The 27,721-nt window shown below is 50.0% G+C and overlaps 1 protein-coding gene across 3 annotated transcripts in view; it reads left to right on the top strand.

Annotated features, from left to right (window-relative positions):
- MBTPS1 (membrane bound transcription factor peptidase, site 1) overlaps nt 1–27,721 on the top strand; it is a 1,184,166-nt gene that overhangs the window by 626,341 nt on the left and 530,104 nt on the right. For all 3 annotated transcript variants that reach the window (XM_069604782.1, XM_069604783.1, XM_069604784.1), the window contains one exon: nt 12,877–12,979. In XM_069604782.1, coding sequence (XP_069460883.1) covers nt 12,877–12,979 — 103 coding nt within the window. The remainder of the gene's footprint in view (nt 1–12,876; nt 12,980–27,721) is intronic.

Below are 27,721 nucleotides of genomic sequence, written 5' to 3'. Positions count from 1 at the left end.
GCTGAGGGGGAACGAGGCGGTGACCCTCCACCCCCAAGGGGAAGGCCTCAAGCGCGCCCAAGGTGGTGAAGGCCTTGATTCACCCGGCTAAGGCCTCTGTCGAGGGAGTCGTGGCGTGTTAGGCAGAAACCTGTGCAGTTCCCTTAGGGACCATTGCAAAAGGCTTATGACTACAGGTGTTGGCAGTAAACCCAATTGGTAGCAGTCTGTACCACCCACATTTACCTGGTAGCTGTGGCTGAGCAGCCAGACTTCTCTCAAGAAGAGTTAGACAGTATATAGAGTATACAAGATAGGTACCAAAATACAGTAGCACAAGCAAACACTGACCAGAGCTTTGGTATCAAGTATATAATTATTTAAAGACACTGTTAGAAACACTCTAGCCCTATTATTGTAAGCAAGTTCAAAAACACGCAAGTTCAAAAACACAGTCGCTATTACTATATATACATTCCTTATTAGACAAGTCTTAGTTAACACCACTTATTTCCAGACAGAGGTGAGCGCTTAACTAAAGATGGCATTCAAATAAGTTAAGAAAAAGGGAGGGAAAAGGCAGAAATTCGGAACAGCACACAACACAATACTTTAGAAGCACTCAGCAAGGCAGGAAAGTCAAAGTCTACTTGTGAGCAAAATGTTCAGAGGTCAGGCTCCCTCTTGGAGAGTAGAACACCAATGCGCCCAAGATCACACAGTTTAAAAGGCTTGAAAGTCTTGCATAGAGTTTAAAAAGGAATCCGTTCAGCTCAGAAAAGTTCAGTTAGCCAGCCTAGAGCCAACCGAAGTGGTAAGATGAGGATTTACGAGACAACCAACACAGACCGTTGCGAGGGAGGCCAGGCGGACACAGTACCTTGAAAGTGGAGAGAATCCTCCAGCGGGACAGTTGTTCCTGGCAGTGGGTGCAAGTCACTGCGTCGTCCAGAGGAAGAGGGGATCTCGACGTGGAGGAAAGCTGAAGGTTGTTGCACTGCCAGGGAAGAAACCAGCTGTGGAGTTCTCCGGTTAAAAGGTACTACCCTTTTATTCGCGGTAGTGGTAAAATGTGGTATCCCGGTTGCCGGGGTGCTTGGCACAGGCAAGGCGGCCACAAGATGATCCGGGAAGGCAAAAAGGCGGGCAAACTGGTTATCTCCACCAATCAAAGGAAGAAGACTCTTCGGGATGAAGATCTCCTCTGTCGTTGGAAGAAGTGGTGAGTCGGTTCAGCAGGGCTCCACCCTTGATGTCGTCGTTGCAGGTCGGCTCAGCTTCTCCCTCTTCTGAATCTTTGGTCCTGTGGCGACGTCTGAAGTCCCAGTCCCCAAAGCCCTCCTTTTATGCAGAAACCCCCATTCATCAGTCCTAGCTGTCACTCAAACATGCTAAGTGGTGAGCAGGGCGGCTCACCACTGGGCCAATCACACACGAGTGCGACTTGAGTTGCCGAGGCAACTCAGTCCAGGGTGCCTAAACCCCCTCCCACACCCCCTGTGGTACCCAGACAGAGTGGCACCACTTTGGAGGGCTTCTGTGCAGAAGCCCGCCAAAATTTGAACAAAGGGCTCAACTTCGGGTTGGAGTCGCAGAAGCGAACACAAATGCCATTTTGGAATCGAGTTCTGGCAAAAAATACCAACCAGTGAATTAATAAATAAATAAACCGGCGGTATGTTTGAGGCTATGTTAAAAAGTATTGGCCTCGAACAATGGGAAAATCCCATAGGAATATATTTGCAGTTGAATATAAATAGTATCCACTGCCACCAGCCAAAACTCATTCAGGGGGGACTCGACAGTGCCCCCTAGAACAACAGTCCCAGGGGCAATCGAATTGCCCCTACCAGTACGCCCACAATATGATGGTTTGTACTGGTCTGTTCACAATTTAGGACTAGTAAAAGCCAATGGTGACTTTACATGCCCTGGGAGACGGAGTCTATGTTTGGGGGTCACTATGACACCCCTGTGTTACGGCACGGAGGGTGCTGGGTAACACACATACCAAAAACACCACGCCCTATGGAGTAAAAGACCCCATATCCCATCAAACACATTACAAAGTCAAAGGATATCTCAAATCATCTCTAAGAGTGGGAGAAAAAGAGTCTCACTCTTAGCAGGAGAAAAAAATAAACCCCAAAAAATCCAGCAAAGCTGCTGGGGGACTCACTAGGTTTGGGAAATTAGCCTTAACAGAGAATTCTCCCTAACATGGCGTCCCTGGCGAAGCCTGTGGAGGCTATGCCAGTGGAGGCTATGCCAGTGGAGGCAACCTTAGAGCCTAGAGTTTCCCTGCCACCGCGGAGGGAATCCTCTTTCCAGCCCATCGATCAGACCCCCGTGAAGACCCCGGCGGAAAAAGAGGGGTGGGGGCGGTAGCCATTAAGGACACGGACTCAGCCTCTGAGGAGGAACTGGTTGAAGTCTTGAAGGGCCTCAACAAGAGGTTTGAGGAGGTCCGGTCCCATGGGAGGAATCCCAAGGAGGCGGACGAGGAGAGCGATGGTGGCGTCAACGAGGCTTCCGTGGAGGAGGAGCAACCCTCACGCCCGTCGCAACCAGTGCCCGAGCCTCAGGACAGCTCGGCAGCCATTTTGATGGCAATCCAAACCTTATGCACGGAGATAAGGACAAGGTTGCCTCTACCCCCAACGGACGACCCAGCCGAACTGGGCCCATCGGGGAGCCCTCCAAGAAAGCAGAGGAGAGTTCATCCCCTCCGTCCCTTCCAGCCATAGCGGCCCGTTCAGCCTTCATCACCCTCCCCCGTTCCTAGGGAGGACACCGGAACAGATACGGCCATGACGGGGACGGATGACGACGTTGGTGACGACTGGATGGGCCTTCCATCACTACCCCCTCGGGCCTTCCCGCTTGACGAAATTGGCTCCTTCCACGCCATGATTGCCAGGGCATCCGAGCTGTTCCAGCTCTCCCCCGAAGAACAGAAGAAGGAAGGTTTCCTCTATCAGCGCCCCGAGGCCAAGAGGAAGACAGTCCTTGCAGTGCCGTTGCTTGACGACATCTGGGACGAGGGACTTGCTATCCTGAAGAATCCGTCCACGACGCCTGTCAAGAGGGAGCGGTACGAGAAGTAGTACCGGGTCCCCGATTCCGCCCCTTTGTGCCTTAGTGCTCAGCCGACTCCGGATTCAGTCGTCTCGACGGCGGCCAAGAAGAAAGCGGCGGGGGCGACGGCTTCAACTTCGACCTCCCCACCTGACAGCGAGGATAAGAAACTGGACGCCATGGGACGGCAAGTCATCTCGTCTGCGGCAACGACAATTAAGGCCGCCAGCGCCCTAGCGATTGTGGCCCGCTACGAAAGGGAGTTGTGGTTCAAGATCGCTCCCCTGCTGGACTTCCTCCCGGATGACAAGAGGGCGGAGGCCCTGGAGATCCTGCAGGAAGGCGAGGTGGCGTCGGACCATGCCATAACGGTGGCCACGGATATCGCTGACACCTGTTTCCGCCAGTTGGGCAACAGTGTTTGCCTTCGACGGCGGGGGTGGCTCAAGGCGACTGATTTCCGCCAGGACGTGCAAACCAAGTTTTGGACATGCCCTTCGACGGGAACAACCTGTTTGGGAAGACAGTGGATGAGTCACTTCAGGCCATCAAGGCCGACATGGAGACGGCTCGGGCCTTGGGAGTTTTGCAACGACGACGACCGCCCTTTCGGAACTCCGGAGGCAAGCAAGGTGCCTCCAAAGGTTTTGGCGGTGGCGCCTCGATGTACCGCCAGGCAGCCCGTTCCTCGTCGCAAGAGGCCTACAGAGGGTGTGGCAAGTCAGGAGGACCCCGTTGCCAAGGTGGCAAGGCCGCCTCCAAGCAGGACTGAACCGGCCGTAACGTCGGGCCCCCACCTAAGCACCCCGCTGGGAGGAAGGCTGGCGAGTTTCGCCAGCATGTGGGAGTCAATCTCCACCGACGGTTGGGTGCTGGATGCCCTGGCCCACGGGCACTCTAATTTCAAAAGAAGTGCCCCCACATTCCTCCTGTGGCCAGGAAGGAAAATCACATCCCTCAACTGCTGTTATAAGTAAGGGCGATGCTCAAGAAAGGTGCCATCGAGCTCGTCCCCAAGAGGCTCCGGTGCTCCGGAGTATTCTCAAGGTACTTCCTCGTCAGAAAGAAGACAGGCGGTTGGTGCCCCATCCTGGACCTGCGCCGGTTAAACAAATTCATCAAGGCCCAGAAGTTCCGGATGGTCACCCTCCAGCACATGCTGGGACAGCTGGAGGCAGGCGACTTCCTATCGTCGTTGGATTTGGAGGATGCTTACTTCCACATTCCCATTCTAAAAGGACACTGAAAGTTTCTCAGATTCGTAGTCCAAGGACGGCACTACCAATTCAAGGCCCTGCCATTCGGATTGAAGTCCGCGCCCAGGGTATTTACCAAGTGCCTAGCAACAGTCGCAGCGCGGCTGCTCCTGCAAGGGGTCCATGTTTACCCCTACCTGTACGATTGGCTCATCCGAGCAAGGACAAGGGAGCTCGCCGTCGAGCACACAGCGAAGACCGTCCAACTGCTCATGGATCTGAGATTCTCCATCAACTTCCCAACAGGTCACACTGTTTCTGGGAGCCAAGCTCGATACAGTGGCACGACTGGCTTCTCTGTCGGAGGAAAGGGCGAAGGCCATCCTGGGCAAGGTACAGAGTCTGCTGGCCACAGACGTGGCCAGGGTGAGGCCCATCAGGTCCCTTCTCGGCATGATGTCCTCTTGCATCTACCTGGTGCGCCTATGCAGGCTGCGGATGCGTCCCCTACAGGAGTTCCTCGACGCCCGTTGGATGCAAGCGGCGGGCAGCTTCGAAGACGAGATCCCGCTCAACGAGATCTTCCGCCAAGCTATTCGGTGGTGGGGCACCCGCGCGCATCTCGTGGCGGGCGCCTACTTTCAGACCCCAGCACACCAGGAGACGGTGACGACAGATGCCCCCCTGGAAGGATGGGGAGCGCACACCAGATATCTGCACGCGAGAGGCCTTTGGCTCCGGGAAGAGAAGTCACTCCACATCAATATCCTAGAGCTCCGAGCTGTGTTCTGGGCTCTCAAGTCGTTTCTCCCGTCCCTCAAGGGCAAGGTGTTGAGGATCTTCACCGACAACAACACTACGATGTTCTACATCCGAAAGCAGGGGGAACCAGGTCCCCGGCCCTATCCAAGGAGGCCCAGGATCTGTGGCATTGGGCAGTTGCCCAGGGGATGTTTCTGGTGCCTTTCCACCTAGCAGGGATAAAGAATACCATCGCCGACTCGCTGAGCAGGGAGCTGTGCTCATGCCACGAATGGGAACTGCGTCAAGACCAAGTGGATCGGCTTTTCCAACGATGGGGCAAACCCCAGATCGACCTGTTTGCGACGGTGACGAACTCCAAGTGCCAGAGGTTCGCCAGCAGGTTTCCCCAGCCGAGGAGCATGGGGGATGCTTTCTTTTTCCCCTGGGACGGCCTGTTCCTGTATGGGTTCGCTCCGTTGCCATTGCTACTGCGACTCGTCGACCAACTCAAGGGGTCCCGGTGCAGGATGATCCTTGTTGCACCGGCGTGGCCGAGACAGACCTGGTTCCCAGACCTTCGGGACTTGTCAGCGTCCCCCCCCCCCCAGTCAAACTATCGACTGACGCTGATCTTCTCTCCAGAGAAGGATGCGCCATCCTCCATCACGACCTGGGGTCGCTGAACTTGCAGGCCTGGCTCCTGCAGCACTAGAGTTTGGAGGGTATGATATCCCGGTGGACTGCAAGGAGGTGCTTGCAAAGGCCAGGGCGTCCTCAACTCTCAAGTGCTGTGGACACAAATGGAAGAGGTTCTCTGTCTGGTGCCGTGCACAGAAGATTAACCCTCTGCGAATTACGGCCCCTCAAGTGCTGCTGTACCTGCTGTCGCTGGCCAAGGCGGGGCTGGCTCATGCCTCCATCAAAATACATCTAGCGGCGATCTCCCGCCATACCAGAACTACGGGGCGATCCTCTGTGGTCTCATTGCCTGATGAAGGAGTTTATGAAGGGACTGGTCTGTTCATTCCCGCCGGTGAAGGCTCCGACCCCGGCGTGGGAGCTCAACGTGGTGCTGACCTGGCTCATGGGGCCGCCATTCGAGCCTCTGCATTCGGCACAGTTGAAGTTCCTGTCGTGGAAAACAGCATTTCTTGTGGCCATCACCTCTGCACGACGAGTGGGAGAGATCCAGGCCCTATCCTGCAAGCCTCCATACTTGACTTTTCACGAAACGAGGGTGGTGCTGAGGACGCACCCCTCCTTCATGCCGCAAGGTGTCGTCGGACTTCCACCTCAACGAGCCCTTGGTGTTACCAGTTTTCTTCCCGTCGCCTTTGTTGCCGGCCGAGAGGACTTTGCACTTGCTGGATGTAGCTAGTGTGCTGAAGTTCTACGTGGACCTCACAAAGAGTTTTTGGGAGACTTCACAGCTTTTTGTGAACTTTGGACCTGTAAATCAAGGTATGGCTCTCTCGAAGGCTTCCATCTCCAGATGGCTCTCCGGCTGCATCATGCACTGTCACCGCTTGGCAAACCGACCGTTGCCTGGCCGTCCGACCAGAGCCATCGCTACAGCGTTCTTGTCTGGTGTGCCCCTGCTGGACATCTGCAGGGCTGCTATGTGGAGGTAGACACACACCTTCACGAGATTCTACTGCGTCGACCGGGATTCCAGGGAGGAGTCCAGAGTCCGCCAGGCAGTGCTGCGCAACCTGTTCGCTTAAGGTGAGCCTGGTGAGGACGTAAGAGATGCTTAATGTTGAGTTTATGTAATGCTTAATGTTGAGCCTTGCCACCTCCCGTGGTTGTGCATGTGTGTACAACTATGTATTCTTATATTCATGAGCATGTGAATCCATGCCAGACCCCATGCTGGAGAAGGAACAAGTTACTTACCTGTAACTGTTGTTCTCCAGCATGGGTCTGGCATGGATTCACATGCGAACCCTCCCTCCTTCCCCTCTGCGGCTCTTCACTTGGTCATACTGCCACTTACGTGCTACAACATCTGAGGATGGCTTCCAGGGGAGGGGCTTAGGAGGGCAGTCATTGGCTGGGGGCAGTATGACCCAGAAACCAGTGATTGGTTACTACTAAGAAAGAGAGATCAGAAACCAAACTGATACTGATTTTTTCTTTACCGAGGATTCCCAGCCTGACGGGGAATATATTCATGAGCATGTGAATCCATGCCAGGCCCATGCTGGAGAATAACAGTTATAGGTAAGTAACTAGTTCCTTCTGCAGTCCACCTTCCGGGGGACAGCAATGCAGAAGCTGACCTTCTGAGCCGCTTGGGGTTCAACACCTACAAGTGGGAGTTGCACACCGACTCCTTGTTGCCCCTGTTCCAGCGTTCCGGGTTCACTGACCTGGACTTGTTCTCATCAGAATTCCAAGTGCCCCCAGTTTGCTTCATGGGCAGGACGGGGGTCTCTGGGAGATGCCTTCCAGATTTTATGCCATGGCCGCAGGTGTTATGCGTTCCTGCCCCCCCACCCTCCCTCTGCTCCAGCGAACCCTCCGCAAGTTCCGGACTTCGGTAGGCTGCAATCTCATCCTATTAACCCACGTTCGTCGCCCCCATCCCCACTGGCCGGAGAGTCTGATTTTCGGATCTGTTGCAGTTGTGCTACCAGGGGCCTGTCCACCTTCCAATCCCCAACAGGGGCTTCCTGACGCAGCAGTGGAACACCAGGCTGACTCTGGCGGCATGGTTCCTGACCAGCTAAGGCTACAGCATGCTCAATTTTCGGATGACAACTGGGACATCATTCAACAGGCCAGGAGGCCCTCTATTCGGTTAAGAGCAAATTAACTAGGTTCTGCCATTGGGCTTGTGACAAGGGTCTGGATCCTGTCACCGTTCCTTTGGATGACATACTTTTTCAGCGCACCTGACTCATTCTGGAGCTCAGGTGGATACTTGCTGCACTTATTTGTCAGCCATCGGGGCTTACAAAAATTCCCCTGAGCATGTGTTTTCGGCGCCAACCCAGTGGTTAAGGCCCACCTTAAGGGGTTTTCTAGGCTTTTTGCATAGGCCGCATCCACCTGGGACCTCAACGTGGTTCTTGCAGCGCCAACCTTTTCGAGCCGATGGCCTCTGTGGACATCTGACTGTTAACACTAAAGACAGTTTTGCTGGTAGCACTCACGTCTGCACGTAAGGTCAGTGGGCTGCAGGCGTCTTCGTGCAAGCCCTTCACCACGTTTCACAATAACAAGGTCCTCTTGCACACTCGCCCCAACTTCTTGCCCAAGGTGGTCTCTACGTTTCATCTGAATCAAGAGATCTGCCTGCTGGTGTTCTTCCCGAACCCGCAGTCAGACAGATGGGGCCCTACATTCCTTGGACCTCAAGACGGTCCTCAGGTTTTTCCTCTCTTGAAATCCTTCAGGAATTTCGAGGCGTTTTGTCACTTTTGGGGGCTCCTCCCCCGGCTCTGACTTCCAAGGCTACTATTGCACAGTGGATGGTTCAGGCCATTTCTGAGACTTATTCGCCCATGGGCAAGCTGTTAAGATGGATTGCTGAACTCTGACCTGGTGGGCAGAGGTTCAGAAGGCCAGCCTAGTTTCTTGGAACAGGGTAACCTCTGGACAAGCCAACCCAACAAGGTAGCTATGGCAGGCGGTCAAGACTAGGTCTAAGGGAGGGGTGAGGGTGACTGCAAGACCTCAATGAGCACACAGAGCAAGGACACTTACAAATTACTCCCAGACAGGTGTATATATCAAAATAAAAACACATTTATTACAAGGCCTTTGTAACTCAACACATAGTGAAAGAATCGCAGAAATACTACTAAATCAACACAACACTATCAATACAAGATATATACAAGACCATTGGGGTCTAAAGGGTCAACAGCACGAAATATGTCCACAACCTAGAAGGGAAGGAAACGGGCAGTGCAGGTAGTCTTTAGTCCCATACAACATCAAACGCACACCTAACTAAGAGGCAGTCAAAGCCCTAAAAAGAGGGGAGCCTTGTGCTCAATAGTACATGCAATGCAAGCGCACGCGGTTGTTCCAATGGGCAAAACGGGGTCTCTTCAGGGGTCTCTAGCAGTTCAGGAATGTGGGTGAGGCAATGAAGAATAGATTCCCACTATTCAGGGAGGACCTCTACTTGAAGGCAGAGGCAGTTCCAAGGTTCGGGAATAGTTCGCTAGTTCGCACTAGCAGTGGAAAGGAGAGGGGCCCCCAGGTGCCACTCGTGAGTAAAAATGGATGGCGGTGCTAGGGGCCACCGGTTAGGGTTATGATTACTCACCGGCCCCAAGCACACTCCGGACCAAATTTCACCAGTCGAGTCCACTGTGGTTTCAGGTTCGAATGCGACAAAAAGGACGTCTCTGCAGCTTTCAGTTCCGAAGATACAGCGATGATTCCCAAATGGGACAGTGGTGATTGCTCCACTCAGGATGGATGGATCGAGCCAGTTTCACTGCAGCAGGCTTTGGGGCAAGAGGGTCACAAATGCAGCGCACCTGCAAAGATCGTTGCCGTGGCTGGGCAACACGGTAACCGCGTTTACTCTGGTCCTGGCACACTCGTCACACTTCAGTCCTGGGAATGCCAAGTGTACGAAATTCGGTGTGAGAGTGCCGTGGACACAGGGCTAGCAGTATACCAAGTTTTGAGGGCCTCCTTGAAACGTCGGCGGTGACGGAGCAAAGGACCTGGGTAAGCTGGTCAGTCCACTGGTTGGCCCAGGGACACTCTTACTTGCAGGGTTTGATGAAGGTGCCACAAGTAGTTGGTCCCACTATTCCAATGGGTCGAAGCGTCTTTGCAGACCTTCTAGAATGATCAGATGCAGAGGGGTCCCACAGGACGACAGCGGGCTCAGGGTGCCAAACCTTCCAGCGGGTCACCGGCGGTTCCTCGACTCGGCTTCATAGTTTCAGCATACTTGGATCCTATCCTTCGTTCGGTGAGAACTCGATCGACCTGGTAGGGGTGTTTTTGGCTTCCTCTTATCCAGAGTCTCCTTAGCGCCAAAACGAAAAGGACTCAATGGGAGATCTGCTTACAAACACACACTCCATACGTGGCCCAATCATGGACTACGGTGGTCCCGGGCATTCAGAGCACTCCAGATTCTCTGGCACCCAGGATGTGTATTGGAACCGGATGTTCCAGCCCACATCCTGGAGGCACACACACAAGGCATGCAGAAGCCAGCGAAAGCTTGGCGTTTCGTGGGAAAATGCATGACCAAATAAGGACTGTCCCGGGTCGGCTCGACCTGGGGAAGGTGAAGGGGCAAGATGGCCAAAGGACAGGACAAATAACCTTATGGCATTGCCATTTTGGAGCCAGGCCACCTATTCGTGCCAAACGCGGTTAACATGGTTAACTCGGCAGGAAAGGGTTAAATACACAAAAAGATAGCTGCCACGAGCCCTGTCCATGATGCATCTGCACATCTCCTAAAAAGTCCTTCAGGAGTTTCTAGGGCCTTTGGAAATGACTAAGAGACCCAAGTGCACTGTGCTGGAAGGTACATTGTGCACTTGCTACATGTTGCAGAAAAGTTGCAACATTGGAAAAGGACTAAGGGAAACAGTCTCCCAGTACTGACTGTTTTAAGAGCATGTCAGTTTCCCCATTAAAAGTGAAGCTGAAGGCTGTGCTTCCCTGGTAAAGTCAGTCTATGGTGTTTTAAACAGCAGCAAAAAGTGTGGGGGTGTACAACTGGAGGGAAAATTACATATAAAATGAAATCTTTCCTAACACAAGCCGGTCCTTGAAGGGGATTCATGCCCATGCGGTTAGGGCTAAGGCCACGGCAGTAGTGTTTCAGAGATCTTCTTGGAATGTCATCAGCAGGGCAGCTACTTGGGCCACTCGTCAGCTTTCTGCAAGCACTATTCCCTGGACACCAGCTCCAGGCACGATGCTGAGTTTGGTCAGGTGGTTCTGCGGAACTCGTTTACTTCTTCGTAGATAGGAGGCAGGCTGTCGCAGATCCACCCTATGGTCTTGTTCAGAGGAATCACCCACATTGATGGAGGAAAGGGGACCATGGACTAGGAGTAATCTTGTCACTTTGGTGAGTAACTGTAATTACCCAGCAATATGGTTTTTTTCTAGCCCCCAAAATTGAACAGAGAGGTTCCCTAATGCCAGATTATTTTATTACCAGTACACATTAACTAAACCAATCTCCATTGACCGGAAGAGCGAACAAGTTTATAAGCTCAAAGGAAAATTTGAGGTACAATGTGCGGTAGTAACCAGTCATTCTTTCAGTTTGTCCTTAGTTTTCATTTGCATTCATCTTGCTGTTCTTATACATCATTGGTACTTTTATTTGTGCTAATTTGTATTCAACTTTTAGGCATTTAAAAGGTGACCTTCAAGAGAGTTGGGTACTTTAATTGTCCATGCAAGATGTATTCAATATATTCTTTCTAGTTTTGTATATTTGCATTTGTCAATAAAAGCACTATATGTGGAAGCAGCATCACCTGTGGCTCTAAAGCACTCCTTGCTTGAAGAGCCTCTTTGTTGCTACCAGAGCAGCCATTACATCACCAGATCCGCCTCTACAGACGTCTCACTTTGCAAGAAACCCAAGTGTTGTGTATCAGTGGGTGGAACCAGCCGAAGATATTCATAGCGTGAGAACCTCAGCACTGTGCCTTGACGGAGGCATCAGTTATCCAGATGTAAAGTCATATTTGTTCGCTTGGGCTGTATCTGTCATTAACTTGTTGGGCACCATTCTGCAACAGACAACTATCTTGAATTGCCGATCAGAAGTCGGCTCATCTCCTGTTTCTGTGATAACTGATTCCTGAGTGAGTTTATACAACCCCCATTGTACTCATGGAGTCGACCTGTGAAAATGTGTACCCAAAGGTCCCAGTTAATAATCTGCCTACCTGGTTGTCCTAACAGATATGGTAAAGACTTTCTGAATGACACTACTTCACTAAAAAATGCACTGACATTCTAACCGATCTTTAAAGTATATTGCCAGAATACCTCGTCTGTGTACATCTATTTATTCAAAGTGATGATGTGTTGTACTATATTCTTGTCTACCCCACATCTCTTATAAACAGTCGACCTTGGCTGCTACCCTGTTGCTGCCACTATGCAAGCCAAGGAAATAGTAGGGAAACCAGTTTTCCCAGGTTTAGGAAAGTGCATAAACACTTGCTCATCAAAGTCTCACAGGCAAGCTGCAAACAGACACACCGAATGTTCTATAACATGGGCCTGCACTCTATTGCTCTCCAGATTTTTTTGACACCATAGCCAGCATAGTAAATCTGGAAAGCCTCTGGTTGCAGAACCCTGTGCGCTAGAACATTTGAAATGTCAGTCATCTAAAACCAGCCCTGAAAGCACCATTTGCCATCGCACTAAAATTCAAATCCCTGCACCACGATTATACATGCATACACAAGCTCTCTTCTTACTATATGCCAACCATGACCCTCTCATTTGTCAGTTTGCATTTGCACAGCATACTTTCATGGGTCCTCACAATGACGTTTTGGTAGGGTGGGGTCCCAAGTAAGGAGTCCCCTTTAACCAAGTTGAGGGGGAAATCTAATAACAAGCACTTTAGGAAACTCCTGAAAACTCAAGTTGTTTAGGCCTGCCTTTAGTTATGAACCACAATGTACACAGTAGTGATTGAAGAATTTTGAATTGAAGAGTGTGGCTTGATTTGGTTGGATTAGATGTATCTGCTAACAGGGTTTTATCTTTAAGCCATGCACAGATAGGAAATTGTGCTGTGGCATATACAACTAATAAACCTAAATCAACAAGTGGTGAGTAGACTGCAACAAACTTGGCAAGTGTTCTGTTTGTCTCGTTAATCACACTTTTTATTGTTTTCCACCAGTACCCTCAATAACCCTGCTGATCAGATGGATGTGATCGGAGTTGGTGGCATTGACTTTGAAGATAATATAGCACGCTTCTCCTCTCGAGGGATGACAACCTGGGTAAGTTGATTTTAGAAAACTCTTTGTAAAACATATAACTGTTCCACAACTAAGTTGAATTTCACCCCCATTTTAGGGAAATGCTTGGAACAATAGAATAGCATGAATATCATCTGAGTAAAAGCACTATTTATTCCTTTGTAGAGAGCCCTGTGCCAAGGTAATGGCTAACAACTTTTAAATAACTAATGGGTGGTATATATGTTACTAACTTTGGATAACTAGAAGAAATGGTTAAATGAAAAATCAGTTCAACATGCAGTTACTATTGCAGACCAATTTAAAATGCCTGAATCTTTTGTAACAGAATTTTCTTGGGAGGCTTTAGATGGGCACTCTGATCACAGTTCCCTCTAGTGGGCTGTGTTTGTTTCTAGAGGAGTCTACATCCGAGCCATGAATATTTTCATTGCAGGTTGTGTTGGTGTCAAATATAATCATACATGTTTGTTGCATAGTGGGTTCAGGTTGCAGAGGTGCTTAGGGCTTTGTACACAGCAGCCGTTTCTAACCCAGCTGATGCCAATGTTGAAGGCTTTGCTTGTACTTCCTGTGTACTTGTATAGCAATACTGGCAAGTAGGCAACTTTTAGGAAAGCCTTACTTAGGAAAGCCTTACTTAAGAAGGCCAACTTTGTCTGGGGCATGGGTGTCTCAAGAAGTGAGATGGGGACACTGGGGGGTGGGGGGGTAGTGATCCTTGGGTGGCAGAACAAAGGAAGACCGACACTCAGTTGTCAAATATCTGAATCCAATTCCATTGCTTGTTACGAAAACAGTTCTAGGGGTTCAGGGGGGCTAGATGGGTAACCTGAAGGGTTTCAGCCTCTAGGACGGATGTCTTTGGGCCCAGTAGAATACGGTGGGGGTGTCCACCCCAACGTGATTCAGGAACATCAGAAGGAGCGGACAGCAACACAGCTGCCTAGGTAAGTACCCAGGAGTCGGACAGTACCTTCTATGATGAAGATAAGATGACAGCAGCTCCGGTTCAGGTCTCTGGCCTTGGCGGCTGGAGGAGCAACTTTTGGCGGGAGTAGACGATCAGACTCGGTTACAGGGTTGCCCAGCAGATGATCTTTGTGGCACTTGGTTGTGGAGGCTCGAAACAGGCTTTGGAGCAGCGACGGTTGTCACCTGTCAGACTTTCTGACTGCGCTCAGCCCTCGATTTATTCAGAGGGGCCTTCTATGATTGGGGTGGAGTTTCTATATGCCCAGATAGATGTCCTCAAGTTTGCAGACATAACCGCGCTTGACGAGACGATGCACCGCTGCAGTGCTAGGGGTCCCTGGGTATTTGTGTATTGCAGGCCTGGAAAGTTACAGCACTTTGTGGGATGGCTCAAACTGCAGATGGTCTTGAGACTGGTTAGACCCACCAGTCCGCGGGAGGAAGTCATCCGGTCTGGATTTTCCATATCGCACAGAAGATGAGGCTGGAGCCGCAGCAGTCAGTCGGCTTGCCGGTCGCTGGAGATGGGTGCAGACGTCCTCTTGTTTCTTCTTTCGGAATGGATCTTTCAGTGGTCGACTCTGGCTTCAGCATCAAGACCCTCACATTTTATGCATGAACCCAGTGTTAGAATGGATTTCTAAACTCTAGCCTGATGGACAGATGTTTAGGAGGCTACCCCTGTTAGTAAAACAAGGCACATTTCTGGGAAGATGGCCATACCAATTTGCGGTAGCTTGGAGAGCATTCAAGGATAAGTATCAGGAGGAGTGAGGTTGATCAGAGTACTTTGAGCACACAGTGAAACACCAAGAATTACGATTACACAAGTATACGAAAATATACAATTTATTAGGCCCAAGAATAAACATAATTGAATAATGAAAAGCAATAGCGAAATACCACACAACCACACAAGCACACACTATGTAAAATATGCTTTTGCCTCTGGCCGAGTTTCTGTATTCTATATGCTACATAATGCTATGCTATTGTCATTGTGTATTTGTTTCTGAATACGCTAATAAAATGTTGAATTGAAAAATATATAGTCCATATATAGTCCCTGAAGTCAATGCGATAAAGTTAGAAGCTCCACCAATACCTGCAAAGGAAAAAGGCAGACAATCTGTAGAGCATAGAGAAACTTCAGAAATGGAAAACCCTAACTTTACAAGTCCAACCTTACGAGGAGTGGAGCCTTGTGCTCAATGTTCGATGCATGCGTAAAAGTGCTCTGTCGTGCATCAAAGTCCCAAAGTACCTTTCTAAGGAGCTGGCCAAGTTAGGGACGAGATTCTTAAAGTTAAGAGTCGAGGGACTGTCTGCTTCGATCAGCAAAGCTGCTTCCAACTTTCGGAGGACTTTAGGAAGCGGAGGCTACCCAAGCCAAAGAGAGGACAACAAGCGATCCTCTGTGCGTAAAATGCTATGGATGAACAAGGGGCCACCGGCAAGTGGTTTCAGTACTCAGTTCGGTTTTGGTCCTAACTTGGCAGTCTGAAAGGGGTCCTCAGAGGTTCGATTTCCTGCATTCGCTTCGGCTTCAAAGTGCACAGGCGCTGCGGGTGCAGATGCAGATCCAATCTGCAACAGGAGCTGTATCTCTCAATTTGGTTGAAGAACAAATGAAACACTGATGCAGCTTGTCTTGGGTCACAAGAAGGAATGCAGGAAAACTGCCTTCAGCGACCGTCACTGTCGCACCGTGAGTGATGCAGGGGCACCCAACTCTTGTGATCTGACGCAACCTTCTCTCTCGCGGCCCAAAGCTGCTGGGACAATGACATTCAGTGAGAAGGTGCTTTGCATTGCAAGTTAGGATTCCCCAAAAGTTGGAGACACACCTTCATGCGGCGACGCTCCTGCACGGGTGCCAAGGTTGGAGCTGGACAGTCCACGGAACGGTCCAGCAACACTTCCGAACAAGCTCTTTTGTAGGGCAATCCGGAGACATCGAGAGCGATTGGTCCCACCACTCCATATGTTTGAAGCACCTTTGCAGGTCTTTGGAGATCAAGCACAAAGCAGGGCTACACCGGGACAACAGTGGGATCAGGATGCCAACCTTCCTCAGCACGGTTCCCGATAGTCCTTGGATCCGCTTAGCACTTCTGGATACTTGGCTTTGTCTACAGGTCGATTCAGACCTGTTGCTGATCTGGGGGTCTGCCTTCAGTACCCCTCTTCATAGCGACAAGTCGGCGAGTGCTCGCACCTGGCCGGCCAATGAGAAGATCTGCCCCACTAATGCATGCCGGCAGTCAGGGACCAGTCGGGCTCTAATGCCCTTGTGCACAACAGACATCCTGGCACCAGTATTGTGACTAGACGGTCCCAACCCGCTTCCTGGGTACCCATACACGTGACCTGCAGGAGCCCGTGAAAGAAGCGGCTTTTGCTGACAACTGCATGCCCAAATAAGGAATTCCTGGGTCACAGAGACCAGGGGTAAGGCATGGGGGTACGTCCTTTCATCACTGGTAAATGGAATTTAAACGTGTACCTAATTATGAAAATGTAAAACAAAATGTTTAAGGGGTGGGAAAAGGCAGATAATGGATTGGGGGGGGCGTAGGGAATAGGTAAAAATAGGTGGGGGACAGGGGATTTGGGGGGGTTACGTACCCCCCCCAAAGAATGTGATGTACACGTTTGAATTCCAGGCGTTTATATTACCGGCGATGAAAGGACATAGAACCAGGCCGAAGAACAAGATGGCCAAAGGAACAGACAAAATACCTTGTGGCATGGCCATGACAGCCACTAGCCACAGTCATGAGCCAAGCGCAGTATGGCTTGGTAAAAAGTTGTAAAAATACAAGCTAAAGCTTCTGCTGCCACCAGTCTGTTTCTAGGGACACTATCCAATCACCAAAAAATCCTTAAGGGGTGACTAGGGCCAAAAAACACAAGCAACCCGTTGTGTGCTACAGTAACGTACTTTGCGCAATGATGAAATGTTACCAAAAGTGGCAACAAAGTTAAGACTAAGAGAAGTTTATTAGTACTGACAGCCTGAAGGAGGTGTCGGCTTCTCCATAACAATGCGCGAAAGCCCAGGGGAGTGCAGCAGAAGGCTGTGCTCCCCTGGCAAAAGTTAGGTCAGGATACTGTAACGAAGCAAAATGTTTGGGCGGGGTGGGGCTTAACAAATATAGAGGGAAAGTTGCCTGTTTAGAAATGTTCCCCAACACTCGCCCTCCCAGGCTAAGGACAGGGGCAACTAATCCACTCCTGGATGAGTCTCATGTTCAGATCTTTTAAACATTCGGGACAACCCATCAGCATTGCTATGTTGGACACCTGGCCTTTGCTCCATAGTGTACTCAAATGCTTGGGGGCTAATGGACCCCCTGAGCAACATAGGATTCTCACCCTTCATGTTCATCAGCCCCTTTAAGGGCCTGTGATCAGTCTGCACAGTGAAGTGGGTCCCATAGAGGTAGCCTCAGCTTCCTAAGGGCTGACCCGATGGAAAAACATTATTTTTCCACAGTGGACCACCTGAGCTCTCTGTCCTTAAGCTGGTGACTGGTGAATCCAATAGGGTGTTCCCTGCTGTGATAGAACTGCACCTATTCCAGTGTCTGAGGCATCTGTCTGCACAATGTTTTCGATAGTCAGGGGCCATGAAAATGGGCGCCTGGCACATGGGGTCTTTTATTTAAGCCTTGGAAGGCCTCCTCACACCCCTCAGACCAAGTGCTCTCCTTGTGTTTCTTTGGAGTAGTGAGGGCAGTCAGTGGAGCATCTATGGTCCTGTAGTCTTCCACAAAGTTCCTGTAATACCCAGCGAGGCACAGGAAAGCTCTCACTTGGGTTTGGGTTGTGAGGGTATACCAGTCTTGTACTGAATGCACCTTACTGGGAAGAGGCTTTATCATGCATTGAGATCAAAGTTGTTGAGATATTTGAAAGCACCCAGCTTGTCTACCAATTAGTCTGTTCTTGGTAGGGGGTAATTATCTGTCTTAGTGACTCCATTCAGTGCCCTGTAATCCACACAGAACCTCAGCTCAGAGGTACTTGCATTTGGCACCAGAATCACAGGTCTGGACCATGGAGTACTGGAGGGTTCAGTCTCCCATGGATCCAGCATCTTGTTGACCTCAGACTTGATGTGGGAACTAACTTTATCGGACATCCTATAGCTCCTACTTTTGGTAGGCATACTATCTCCAGTGTTAATGTTATGTTTGCACCAAGGTGTCAAACCTGGATTAAGTGAGAACAAGGAGGAGAATTGCCTCAGCAAAGTTCTCACCTCGCTGCTGAGGAGACAGTTGAGGAGCCAATTTGACACCTTCAATGGAGCCATCTAAAGAACTGCCTTGGAATAGATCAGGAGCCCAGTCCACCAGAGCCCAGTCACCAGCCCCAGTAGCACCATCGAATGATCTGCTGCACGACCTGAAGCTGCACATTGCCGGGTGCAAGGGTAAGCAATGTGCTGCTTCCCATGCCCAGAAGGAACCTCTAGCTACACCATAAAATCTGCATCTGATGCGAATATCAGATTTTCTCCTTGCCGTACTAAGCGGAGCATTCTAAAATGGCTGCCGCCATTATGTTGTTACTCGTTGCCTGATCGGCAGCTCATTGGTAGAGCCACCGCTATTTTACAGCTAGGACCGCCAGAATGTGCGAGCTTGCACCTCCCCAATGGCACTCGCGCAAGGCACCTGGCCTGTCTGTCTGTGGCTTACGTGCAAGCGGCCAGTCCTGATGTGATCTGGACTATTAGCTGCACTGTGAGTAGTTTTACCTCGTTTTCCACCCCTGCATTACCGACGCAAGCCGACATCCATTATCCCTGCTCTCTAATTCAACAGCACTGACATTTTAAATGCGATATTACGCAGATTGGCAGTGACCAATGCCCTACTATTGTACATCAGTAACACTATACTGAATCTATGCTCTCTACCACCTGACTTGTCATAACTCGGCATAAGCCTATGCTTGCTGCCTAACATCTTCAAACTGTCGTGGCTGAGCACCTCTGGCTGCGTGCTATTGTAATTGCTGCCATTTTGAGATCCTCTGGTTGCTAGTCACTGTAATCGTCCTACCATGCACCCCCCCCCCCTCACCCTCATGAGCATTCAACCGCTCACTCTCATCCTAACCCTCACCAGTCACCTCGCTTTCTCACTTTTACTCTGGGCCACCTTCACACCCCACAGAAAGCTCCCCCCCTTGCGTACTGCCAACGTAGCAGACGCTCCTCCTGCACACCATCTGCACTCAATCCCAGCTAATCATATATGCACCCCATGTCCTACCTCCTCACACATCTCTCCTGCCTATCCTAACCCCAGGCTTACCAGACTTTGATCACGCAATATCCCTACCCCCATTCATAGCCTACTTAACACCACGGCCAACAGAAACCTCAGGCTAGGCCCACATACTCCCCACCACAAGCACAACTCAAACACCAAAAAGCCCACCCACTCGCAGTCCTTGGCTTCACACAAAAAGTCAACAACCCAACGCACTGCAAAGGCTGCACTCTCGACTGGGTGGCAGACCACATCTGTTCCATCTCCGACATTTCGAACGTGGTATACCCTTGGACTGACCACAATTGCATCCACTTCACCATCCCGACCACACACACACACACCACCAAAACCCTCACCTATGCTCCCCCGGCCCAAGCCAGAAGTTCCAAAAAACGAACCAAGGACAGTCTCAGACCCTTCCTTGAAATCGCTGAACTCGGGCCCCCTTTTTCCAGCGACCCCCAATATCCTCGCTAATATATATATACAAAAATACCCTCACCAATGCTGTTAACGCCCTAGCCCCAATTGAGAATAAAAAGAAAAAGAAATCTATGCACACCAACTCTAATGATTCCACCAAAACAGAATTCAAAAATATATCCACCCATTATAAACGCGCCATATTCCTAGCCAAATCCAACTCATTTAACACGCGGATCTCCAAGGCCAACTCACAACCCAAAGAACTGTTTACTATCTTCCTAGACCTCATTACTCCATCCACCAGCCCTGACAAGATCGTTAAAGACAAAGCCCGGTGCTCCAGTATTCCGACAGCCTACTTGGCAAAATCGAATTGCTCCAACAAAAAATTCCATTGCAATTTATGGCCCTACCCAAGCCCAACCAACCCATTCAGCCTAAATCCCCACGCCCCCATGCTCAGACAAACTCTCTTCTCCTTCTGTGACGTTACTGAAAAGGAAGTCTGCAATCTCCTTCACCTTAAGCCTTCCACCTGCAAAGGAGACATCTGCCCCCCTGCCATCATCAAAGACTGCACTGAATCCTTAGCTCCTCTATTAACGGCATTAATTAACGCCTCCTTCTCGACAGATATTGCCCCCTCTAATCTCAAGGATGCTTGGGTACGCTCACTTCTTAAAAAAAAAAACAACAAAAAAAACACACCTTAGACCCCTCCCACCACTAACTTCAGACCCATTACCACTTTCCCCTTCCTCCTAAAAATCCTGGACAAAGCAGCCCACAATCAGATCCAGCACTTCTTAGAAACCAATACCATCCTGGGCAAGAGGCAATCTGGCTTCCGCAAAGGCCATGGCACAGAAACAGCCCTCTTAGACCTCAAAAACCAAATGACCACTATTATGGACAAAGATAAACCGGCTCTCCTCCTTCTCTTGGACCTCTCGGCCTCCTTTGACCTCGTAGATAACAAAACCCTCACCACACACCTCACCCATGCCGCATACTTCTCCAACAATGCCTCCGCATGGATCACCTCCTTCCTGGAAGGCAGAGCCATGAAACTCTTCTCTGACCTAGCCAACGCAGAACCCTCCACCATCCACCATGGAGTCCCACAAGGCTCCTGCACAGCCCCCACACTCTACAATGTATTTACCAAACCCCTTTTTGACAAACTAGACTTTCGGCATAGTTTACACAAACTATGCCGATGATACGCAGGTACTCCTGCCTCTCTCAGGTTCTTATGACCAAGACTCCGCAGCCCTCTAGGATCCACTCCGTCATCCAAGCCTGGAAGGTGGCCAATGGTCTGTGCCTTAACGGGGACAAAACTGAGATAATCATTCTGGGCCCAAAAGAAATACTTGCCAAACTCAACCAACAATATAGCAATTTCTCCATTGACAACTCCACTATCGAGGTCTCCTTCAGCCAAAACATTGGGGGTCTACCTAGATTCCACTCTTTCCATGACAAGGCAAGTTAGCGGCCATTGCCTCTGCATCTGCTCACACTACCAAACTCATAAACGCTGCCGCTCCCTTCCTATCCAGCCAAAACTGCTTATCGTTAGCTAGAGCCACCATAGGTGCAAGACTAGACTATTGCAATGTCCTCCTGGCTGGCACCTCAGCTAAAAATGTAAACCGTCTTCAAACTGTTCGAAACAAAGCTCTCGGAGCAGCCCTCAGAATCCCAAAGAGAGATGACATCTCACAGGCCAGGAGAGATGCCCACTGGCTTCCCGTAAGAGAAAGGATCATGTTTAAGACTCTAACCTTGACGCACAAATGCCTCATCCTCTCTGCCCCTCCCTACCTCTCAGAAACCATTGCCAGAGACACCTTGTCTCATCTCAAGAGAACTGACCATGCCAATAAACTACGCATCCTGCACATTCGCAGAGCCAAAGCGGGAGGTATCTGATTCCCCCACATTGCACCCAAACTCTGGAACTCCCTCCCTAACACTCAGAGCAGAGACCTCCCACATAGCATTTCGCTAAACTCTTAAAACCACTCTGTTCAACTAACTTTTGCTCCTATAATGAATTGTAACTAAGTCTGTACCATACTCGCACATGTAACATGTATGTATTTGCAATCAAGCTCACTGTTGTAACAGCGCCACGATGCCCCTGGGCTGCCGTGCGCTTTATAAATACTAAATAATAAATAAGAACACAGAGAAAAAACGCACACAAAAAATAAAATGGAGATAACAATAGATTTTTGTGTCAATACAATACACCTTGATAAAACACATTTGTATCATGTACTTATGAATTACCTGTATCCTATGCATAGAACTACAGGTGAGGAATAATGAAAAAAGAAAACACACACACATGATCTATATGTTCACACAAACACAATCTGGAATTCTTAATCAAATTTAACTGGATGTTTTACCTGAATTTCTCGTGCAACCAGATTATGGTTGGTAAAAGGCACTAAAAGATGTAGACAATAAGTGGGGAGATAAAAGAAAAAAATGGCACAAAATGTATGGTAAATATTGTGAAAAAATAAAAGCCTTCTGATACCGACACAGCAGTGTCTATGCTTAGCCATTTACCTGTTGTCTAATGGCTCACTGATCAGATCAGGAGTCTGTATCCACGTGGAGGCCGTGCTGCTGCTACGGCCATGTCTTACCTGTTTATTATGGTTACTCAGCGCGTGTGTTGTGACGTCACAACGTCTGCGACAAGCCGTGACGTCCCTACTGCCTTGCGTCCAACGTTTGTTCGAGCAGAATTCGGATCATCAACTTTAGCACCTTGGTCGGTCGCTCCAGTTCAATGGATATGAACACAAGTGTGTTACCACATAGTATGCAATAATATTGAGTGATCTTTACAGGGGTTCGCTGGTAGCTGAAGTTCCATAGTACTCAAACACAGGTATGTCATATCGACATGTTCAATATTACAAATGGCGTACGTCCTAATTCAGAAATGCCTGTCAAGGTGAAATACAAGAGGATGCTAGTTCTTCATGATAACAATAAAGTTGAATATCTATAACATTAGAACAATTATTGACTGAAATCGTATCTACCACTGCACAAACAGCAGTTCCATTCAAATAGGATTTGTAAACATCCTAAAAACACATAAAAAGCATCGACAATTAGCTGTTTAATCCGTCAATGCTACTAGGGAATTATTCTCGACTCCTATGCCTGAATTCTTAAACACGACACATGTTTTTTAAGCACAAGTATTTCACTTCTTCATTCATCCCATTGGGAGCTTAAGAGTCCAATTTTTAAATCCAAAATGTTTCCATTTGGTCCAGCCTTTTATTCAGTTTCTCATGGCTGTCTCTTGTGGTGATGACATCCACCACTTGTAATCTGATCTGTGACATGACCTATGTTGTTTCTCCATCCAGTGTCTGGCCACTGCTGAATTGATGTTTTGATTTCTCATGCATGAGCGATGCTCATTCCATCGCAGTTTGCATGACTGTTTTGATTGTCCCACGTAATACATCCCACACGGACAGTTGATGGTATAAATGAAATTCTTGGTATCACATGTGGCATTTATTTTTTATCTTAATTTGTTCACCTGATCTTGGGTGCTTAACTGTATTCCACTTTGTTACGAAACCGCAGTTGGTACAATTTAAGCAAGGGAATGTTCCAGTTTTCTTAATGGATTTTTACGGGCCGGTCTAGTGTTAACTAGGCGGTCTCTCAAATTTGTACGCAAACACAGGTAGCTCCCGGAATAAAGGTTCCACTCTGGTGTTGCATGTTAGGGTTTTCCAATTTAAGCGTCGGTGGCTTCCTTTCCTTACGACTTTCATCGAGTAAAGCCTATAGTGTGGTATTAACCAGTCTTTCTTTTGCAACATTGACCTCCTCGGGTTTGTAGCCACGCGCCAAAAATGTTGCCCCCATTTTTGTGATTTGATCCATGCGCTCATTGGGATCAGTCACTATTGTTTGCACCCTGAGCATTTCACTGAAAGGTACGTTTCTAATCAAGCTAGGCTGGTCGATGTAGAAGATTATTTCTATCTGGTTCTTTTTTGAAAGTATTTTAGTTGAGTAAATCCTCTGTCAGTTTGATCTCTACATCAAGAAAATTGATACTCTTCTCACTGGTAAATTGTATTTGTTGATCAATAGTGTTCAGATTTATTAGCTCTCTTTTGTCCCTTTCCAAACCCCAAATATATCATGGATGTAACTCAACCGGAGGCCTAAATAGTTGCGCCACACAGTGTGATCTAACACGTATTCTCGTTCAAATTTATGCATGAAGCAATTGGCATATGTTGGGGCCATAGTGGCCCCCATTGAGGTCCATGATACCTGGGAGGAAAAATGTGTCCTTTAATTGAAAGTACGAATTGTCAGAGACCATTTCATCGGGCTCACTATACAGGAGCCCACCTGTTTCCCAGGAGTTTCACCCTCAAGCTGGGAACAGGCCGTCTCCTGAGGCCTTCAATGATGGGTACTCACGTTGGCCCTTACTAAACTCGGCCCTGTCAGGACCACATTCAGCAGACAAGCTCTGCAGTTAGGATGGTCATGGGTGTTGAGAATTTCAGGCAGCCCCTCTACCTAGTCTGGTTCAGGGGCTTGGCCAACTACATCCACCTCTGCGTTTAGTGAGTTGGAGGGAATTTTCTCTTTCCATATTTTTTGTTTCTTTACTCCCTTAGCCTTAAGTTGACCCTTTTGGCTTTGGCAAGCCTTGGACTTGACTAGGGCAGCCTTTGTCTGAGACCTAGTGCTGGGTCGTTCTGCTGGATCTCCCAGAAGACCCAAGTCTCTTAGATCGTTTCACAACAGAACTCTCCCAGGGACATGCTTTGAACACTCACATGTATCCCAGCTACTCTACCATTCACAGCTAGAGTTACAGGCATAACAGGGAACTTGAGAGGGGTCCCTCAGCCAACTTGGTGGGCACCTGAGGGGCTCTGGCTAGCTCCTCTGGGTTTGCCAAAGTGGAATCCACTACAGTTCGGCTGGACCCAGTGTCCCTAATGGCAGAAGTTTCTACACCATATACCATGACATTATCCTTAAAGTAATGCTTTGTGTTATCAGTGATGGAAGCATATGCCTCAGCTACTCTAGGTTCCCAGGGAAACTAATACTACTTCTCCAGCATGGGGTCTGGCATGGATTCACATGCTCCTGAATATTCCCTGTTGTCAGGCTGGGAATCCTCAATAACTGTCTTTCTCTCCTGAGCTGAGGGTCATACTGCCCGCAACCAATGACTGCCCCCTCCCTAAGCCTCCTGAGGCAGACATCTTCAGATGTTTACCGCACGTTCAAGTGGGGAGTCCTCACGGTTTGCTCGTCTAGCTTTCTGCGTTTTCCACACTGTTTCGGTAGGAAATCTGTGTTTGTGTTCAATCGAGCCTGTGTGCTCCATCGTTTACACATCGGTTAACGGGGACCCGTTTTTCCGGCTTCATTCTTTGCCCCCGAAGGGCTTAAATCGTTGAGTGTTCTTTTTGTGAATTTCCAGAAGTTCCATCAGGCCTACACCGCGCCAGATCATGACGGAGAAGGAGGCCTCCCTCTTCAAGCTCTGCAGCAGCTGCGGTTTGCAGAATGTTTTCATGGAGGACAAACATTCCCAGTCTCTGTACTGCCTACACCCGACTCATAAGGAGGAGGATTGTGAAATTTGCTGTCGCTTCTCCGATGAACGACCTGCATGCCTGTCTGGTTACGTAGCTCAAGGCCAAGGTCTCTACCCTGGGCAGCACGCTGGGGCAGGCCTCATCCGGATCGGGCCATCCTGAGCTGGCTTTTAAGTCCTTCGAGGGCGCTTCATCCGTGGGGGCCCAAGACAAGGCCCAGCGCTTCTAACGGGGTCGTCGTGCAGACAGGTCCTGCGATGGTTAGGGCGCGTTCATAGTTTCCATCTGCCTCGATCACCAGCCACCGCTCCAGCTCGTCTAGGCGAAAGTCTATTACCCCGGGGTAGCTCCGGGAGAAGTCAGATAAGTCCAAGTAGAAGAAACAGGGCAAAGGGTCCGCCCCACCGGCGCAGGCCCCGGTGATCCAGGCCAAGATGTCCTCAGTGGCCATCCTTTCGTCAAAGGGTACCACAGTGGCCACCATAGTGGCACTTCCTCCCAGGTGGGAGGCTTCAGCCAGGCCGGACAAAACTCCAGAGAAGAGGATGCCGGACCTCAGCCTGAATCAGACCCCCCAGGACCTGGAAAAGGCGGGAGGGGAAGCAGAGTAGCTAAGGGGCACAGACATTTCATTGTCTGAGGAAGACGTTGTTTTGGTCCCGACCATCCGGAAGGAGATGGGAGACGACATAGGCGCCTGGCCCAGCGTTCCTATCCCCCATGGACCCCCCAGGGATCTCTCACAGGATATTCTCTCGACTCTCCACACATTGGTGTCTGAGATTCAGGAGAGGATGCTGACGGCGCCACCAGCGGCTCCACCGGCGGGGACCCTGTTGTCACCAGGACCCCCCCCTCCAAAGAAGAGGAGACGACATCCTACGCCTCTGTTCCATCCGTCGCCCTCTTGAGGCCTTCCCCTCTGGAGGCCTTCCCCTCTGGACGAAGTGGGATCCTTCCATTCAATGATTGCCCGGGTGTCAGAACTTTTTCAGCTCACCCTGTACCAACACCGGGAGGTGAAGAGGAAGACCATTCTGTCTTTCACACTCTTGGACGACGTCTGGGATGAGGGGCAGGTGCTCCTCGAGAACCCCTCCTTCGCCTGGGCTAAGAGACCGGCTTGTGAAGAAGTATTGCGAGCCGGAGACTGCACCCAAGTGTCTGAGATCGCAACCATCGCCGGACACGTTGGTCTGGGCTGCAGCAAGAAAGACCTCATCCAACCCGCCGTCGTCAACATCTGTTCCCTCGGACAGCGAGGGCAAGAAGTTGGATGCCGTTGGACAGGTCATTTATTCGGCTGGGGCGACGGTCAAGGAGGCGAAATGCCTTAGTGATCCTGGCCAGGTTACGACCAGAAAATTTGGTTCAAGATGGCCTTCATTCTGGATTTCCTCCCCGAAGACAAGCGGGTAGAGGCAATGGAGATACTTCAGTAAGGCGAGGTGGCGCCGGACCATGCCATCACCGTGCCCCTGGACATTGCAGACACTGGGTTCCGCCAGATGGGGTCATGGACATGCCATTCGACAGAGACAATCTTTTCGGCAAAGCTGTTGACAAATCTCTGCAGGCCATCAAGACAGACGGTTCGCATCCTGGGCACGCTTCAACAGCACCGGCAGTCCTTTCGTCCCTCGGCAGGAAAGTCGGGGAGGTCTTCGAAGAGTTTCGGCAGTGGATCTTCCTCTTACCGCCAACCCTCCCATTCCATGACACAGTAAGCTTTCAGGGGTCGCTCCAAGGCCTTCGGAGGTGGCCGCCGCCAAGGCTCCCAGGCAGTGCGCCAGCCTCCAAGCAGGACTGATCGAGATGTTGGCCCTCACTCATGGACCCTGGTGGGAGGCCGCGTGGCAAACTTCGTCAGCGTGTGGGAGAACATCTCCACTAATCAATGAGTGCTGGGCACTCTCGCCCACAGACACTCCTTGGAGTTTCAACGAAAGTGTCCGAGAATAACACTGGTGGCCCGACAGGAACACCACATCCCTCAGCTGCTGCTGGAGGTTCGGGCCATGTTAAGAAAAGGGGTGATCGAGCTGGTTCCGAATCGACTTTGGGGCTCTGGAGTTTACTCAAAATACTTTCTGGCAAGACAGAAGACCAAGGGCTGGAGGCCCATTCTCGACCTACGACGACTCATAAAGTTCATAAAGTACCAGAAATTCAGGATGATCACGTTGCAGCACGTGCTCGGCCAGCTGGAGGAGGGGGACTTTCTGTCGTTGGATCTGGAGGACGCGTACTTCCATGTCCCCATTCACGTAAAACATTGCAAGTTCCTGCGCTTCGTCATTCAAGGGAAGCACCACCAGTTCAAGGCTCTCCCCTTCAGACTGAAGTCGGCTCCCAGAGTCTTCACAAAGTGCCTGGTACAGGTGGTGGCCCATCTGCGACTACAGGAAATTCATGTGTACCCGTACCTCCACGAC

Source organism: Ambystoma mexicanum, chromosome 1p (genome assembly GCF_040938575.1).
Source record: "Ambystoma mexicanum isolate Mex_15411 chromosome 1p, UKY_AmexF1_1, whole genome shotgun sequence".
NCBI classification, from domain to species: domain Eukaryota; kingdom Metazoa; phylum Chordata; class Amphibia; order Caudata; family Ambystomatidae; genus Ambystoma; species Ambystoma mexicanum.
Note: the sequence above shows the minus strand (reverse complement) of the source record. Positions and strands in the feature narration are given on the sequence as shown.